Source organism: Apaloderma vittatum, unplaced genomic scaffold (genome assembly GCF_000703405.1).
Source record: "Apaloderma vittatum isolate BGI_N311 unplaced genomic scaffold, ASM70340v1 scaffold43073, whole genome shotgun sequence".
Taxonomy (NCBI): domain Eukaryota; kingdom Metazoa; phylum Chordata; class Aves; order Trogoniformes; family Trogonidae; genus Apaloderma; species Apaloderma vittatum.
Window position 1 is genome coordinate 1 of NW_009708207.1, and position 4676 is coordinate 4676.

At 39.1% G+C, this 4676-nt stretch overlaps 1 protein-coding gene across 1 annotated transcript; it reads left to right on the forward strand.

Annotated features, from left to right (window-relative positions):
* Positions 1–14: 14 nt before the first annotated feature.
* LOC104271713 (carbonic anhydrase-related protein-like) lies at positions 15–4115 on the forward strand (the record flags this gene model as incomplete). The annotated part of the gene is made up of 2 exons (XM_009866464.1): positions 15–210; positions 3991–4115. Coding segments are annotated over 2 exons (321 nt in total), but the record flags the coding sequence as incomplete, so codon positions are not given.
* Between the last annotated feature and the right edge of the window lie 561 nt (positions 4116–4676).

The following is a 4676-nucleotide window of genomic DNA, read 5'->3' on the forward strand; positions in this document are numbered from 1 at the left end:
TTTCCCTTGTGCCTCAAGGCGTGGAGTGGGGGCTGGTTTTTCCCGATGCTAACGGGGAGTACCAGTCGCCTATCAACCTGAACTCGAGAGAAGCTAAATACGACCCCACGCTCCTGGAAGTGCGTTTGTCGCCGAACTACGTCGTGTGTCGTGACTGTGAAGTGATCAACGATGGGCATTGCATTCAGATCGCCCTGAAGTCAAAATCAGGTATGCCCGAAACACGGCCTTCGCTTTCCCCGCAAAAGTTCTGCGCTGCTGTCAGGCTTGCTGCGCTCCTTTGGTGGCAGAAGGCGCAGGCTCTGCCATGGGAGCTCCGAGCCCCCACAGGATGGTCGCTCAGATGCCTTCAGAAACGTGCCCAGAGTTTCCTCTTGTGGTGGTGTCATCTGAGGTACTGGCATTGGCAGCTGTCTGCACGCAGAAGCAGTTGCAGGCTGTCGCTAGGAGAGTGATGCCAGACTATTTTGTACAGCTGGCAAAATCTGTCCTTGGTCCAAAGACCATGTAAGTTAAAAAAGACCTTTTTTTTTCCCCCCCTGTTAATTGGACTGGGTTCTGAATACTGACCACAGAATTGGGCAGCTTAAGGTAGTTACTCTAGTTCTACATGCTCACAGTACTGATGAAAAGCAGGTAGCAAAGCAGTCCTTGTTTCTTAAAGTTTTTTTTTTTTGGTGTCATTCATCCAATAAAAATTAGAAGCGAATAATGAAAGAAACAACTCCGACTTGCGTGAAATTTCAGTACCTCATTCAGATCTTTTGTCTGGGTAAACTATTCTGTATGAAGGAGACAGCTGTCAACAAAGTAGGAAGAAAAAAAGTCCACTGTGCTTTCCAGCACTGTGGTAGTTCTCAACATGTGTTTGGAAGAGTGTCCAAGTTATTCTAACCAATCTTAGCCAGTAACAGCCTTTTGGGGGCATTTAAACAGCTGAACATTGTCAAACTGTGAGACATTCCAACTTTTGTTTCCTTCTGAGGTCCCAGTAGTCCTGGGAGCTACAGCTGTGCTGAGAGTTCAATTTTACACTGAATTTTTTTAAAAAGGGAAGTTTGTTATTTTAATATTGATGTTTTCCTTTATAATTTTCCTTCTGCGATAAATTCCGTGTATTATGGCAACACAGGACATTTCTCTCCGCAGAATTTTGCAGATTTGCAGTAGAATACAAATTTTCTACTTCCAGACGTTTTTACTGCATTTGTCAGAAGCAGAGCTCATTCCCAAGGAATATAGTTCTCCCTGCAGGATCAGGAAGGTTCTTGAATTCTCCCATGGAGGAAGTGAGAGTGACTGCAAACAATGTCATCCTTGGCATGCCAAAATGCAGCTCCCTCAACCCTGCCTTTCCCAAGGGCATTTTGTAACTTTGTAGCAACAATTAATAAGATAGGTCCAACACACCTAAATGCAAGTGCAAAACCGTTGGAGACTTGAGAGAAGGAAAGTCTTATTTTTAAACTTGAATGCCAGACTGATGAGTCTTGAAATATAAGAAAACGTGAAACAGAATGAAAGTTTGACTGAGATAATTCTAGAATTAAGATTTAGAAAATCTTGTTTTAGTTTCAGCTTTTCCTTAGATTTCATGTTACATAATTTCCCATTCTCCATTTGTAACTTGGAGATAATTCTTCCAATTTTTGGAGGGGGAAGACAACATTTGTTATCCATTCCAAGAGGAGAAAAGAGTAAGCTGTGTTTGACCTAGTATTCTGGCCACTTTTCAGGGATTGTGGAAACTCCTGCAGCTTCTTTTCCTCACAGGGGATCTCTGATGGCAAATCCATTTAGCCAGCTTATTTTAATAGGAACTGTTGAGCACTAAATGCTTTTGAAACTCTGTCCAGTTAATGTGCAAGAGATCCTCATCTATTCTAATGTTAACAGTCAAAGAAAAACTTCGTTGTGGAATAAAAGTAAACTGATTAAGATACATATTAAAAATCAATTTGTCACTACTGATTGATTTTATACTTTCATTCGGGACATACAGTCCATCTGGAATTCCCAAATCCTTCTCATTATTTGATTGCAAGGTTTTTCACAGACTGCTTCCATCTTGCATGTGTTGTGCATTTAGTGGAAGAAGCATGACCAGCTGTGTAGTGGAGCTGTATATTGAAAAATCCTTTAGAGGATATCCTGCTAACAGAGAGAGACTTCTCTTAAGCCAGCAGTGGATTGCACAGAGGATGATGATTTCAGAATCGTTTTCTAATGAGGATCAACAATTGCTGAAAGTTGACAAGGATCAAGATTTGATGAAAGGCAAAGGAAAGATAAATATCCTTCATGCTAGATGACCCTATTCTATGATTCTGTGATTCCATGTACTGAAATACTTTTGTCATGGGATTAATGTTATAATTTAAGCCCCAGAAATAAACTCTTTGGAGCTCCTGGAGATACAGAAGTACATCATTTAGAGAAGAGGTGTTCCAGTTGCACTTTCTCTGGGAGCAATACTCTGGAACAGAGGAAATGCTCCATTTCCCCAAGAAATAGCACTAATTGAGTATCATGTTTCTTTGTATTTATTCTCATTTCCCTAAATACTTCAATGGGTTGTTCTCCTCAGTGTTCACCAGATTTGTAGATTTTCCCTGTAGGATACAGAGATAGATAGAATGTAGCAATAGACAGAATAAAGCAAGTTTAAGAAGCAAATCTGAATCTAGAACTACATTTAGGATGTTTCATTTTAGAAACCCTAATGGCTGTTAGATTAATTATGAAGAATTATCAAAGGAGGATTAATTGGAATATTTTACTTTTTTATTCAGTGTTTCTGAAGAACATAACTGATCAGTTTTCTTTCAGATTTTTTATAGTTCTGTACTTTTGGGTTTGTGTTTGTACAGTTGAAATGTGTTTCATTTGCTAAATTATGTTTTAGCATTACACTATGTCTTATGCTCCAAACTAAGGTCATTTATTTTGTGTCAAAATAATTTTATGTTGTGGAACGTTAATTCCCTGAAGCTGTAGGTTATGCAATTAAATAATCCTTATAAATTATAAGAGATTGTAAAAGATTCATTCAAAGTCTACGAAACGTAAGCTCCAGGGGAAGACTTAGTAAAATCCAGCCCTGCGTAGAAGCCAGTATTCAATGGTTTCGGTGGGAAGTTACCTACAGCTTGTAGAGTCATATTTGATCTGAAGCAGATTGAGAAGTCCCTGGGTAAAATGTTTCCATTTATTAATTCCAAAGCAGATTGGGCCTCACAAGGTACAATTGCTTGCTTTGGCTGCTTAGGTTGGAAGTCTCTATTCATGCAAAATTAGCCAGCTACTCTATACAATTTTTTTTGTGTGTGTGTTGCAATTGTGGACAGATGCTTTTAAGAAATTCCAGATGTTTAAAAAAACTGAAGTAAAAAACCCCCTGTGACTGCCCAGAAGCTGTTTTTGAGTAGATGAGGTATGTTATTGCTCCTGTGTGTAGGTTTGATTACGTCTGGATATGGAGGCATTCTCTATCTCAGAAGCCTGACAGGTGGCATATAACTGAACACCTTTGCCTAGCCAAATATTGACAATCAGAAGTATTCTATCTGTTTCTGTGACTCATAGCAAATATAGGTGATGGAGATTAAGCATTTGGGCAAGCTGGGGATAGTTAGGAGTTCAATTCAGAACCCCTGCCATCTGTTTACGGCACACAGCTACTATCTTGATAAGAGCAATAAAGACATTTGCTCTTCTGACTGATAAAGGTACAATTTCTTTATTTTGTGTTATGACCAGCTGTTCTGCCTCATAAAACAAAGAGTACAGCATGACACTGCCTGAATTTGTGTTCCGTACCTGTGTGATACTTCAGAAGTGAAGATATCAAGTCTGTCAACTTTACACTTCTCTCTAGAACTGCTGATAATAAGGAAGCTTGCAAGGATCTCCCTACTGTATTTGGAGAATATATTCAGTGGCTTGTCTGCTTCAAAAACCAAGGTCCTTACCATTTGTCTTCTTTTCCAGTGTTAATAGGGGGCCCATTACCTCGAGGACATGAGTTTGAACTACACAATGTTCGATTTCACTGGGGGAGAGAAAACCAACGTGGTTCTGAACACACGGTTAATTTTAAGGCCTTTCCCATGGAGGTAAGAGTGACACTGCATTGCATAGCACCCGCTAAATGCAAAATATTTTATTTCATAGTCTGAATTCCTTGTATTTCAAAAGAGAGTTTCTTTTAGCTCAGCATTTTATTGCTTTATATTTCAACTACAAAGCTATCTTGCTGAAGTGTGCTTTAGTGCAGGTAAATTAGAATATGCATCTGGAGTAGAGTGCCTCCAGCACTCATCACGTTGTGTGATTAATTGGTCATAAAGTTAACTTGCAGAATTATTAACTTCTGTCTTAATAATATTAGTGTTCTAACAAGATCTGCCATTTCAACACTTCCTGTGTCACCTTGACTAATAGCTACAGATGGGAAGACCTAGCCACTGGAAATATTTTGGTGGTGAATAATAACAACTTCGGTAGATGGAGAGTTAAGTGTAGAGCAATTCGTTCATGAGATAGCTTTACATACCTGAAAACAGAAGATTATGTGGTATTTGGGTATATTCTGTAATATTTCTATGAAGCAAACTGATAATGCATCATGAAAAAAAACAGCTGTTCATGGTGTGTTGGTTTGGGCTCCTAGGCAA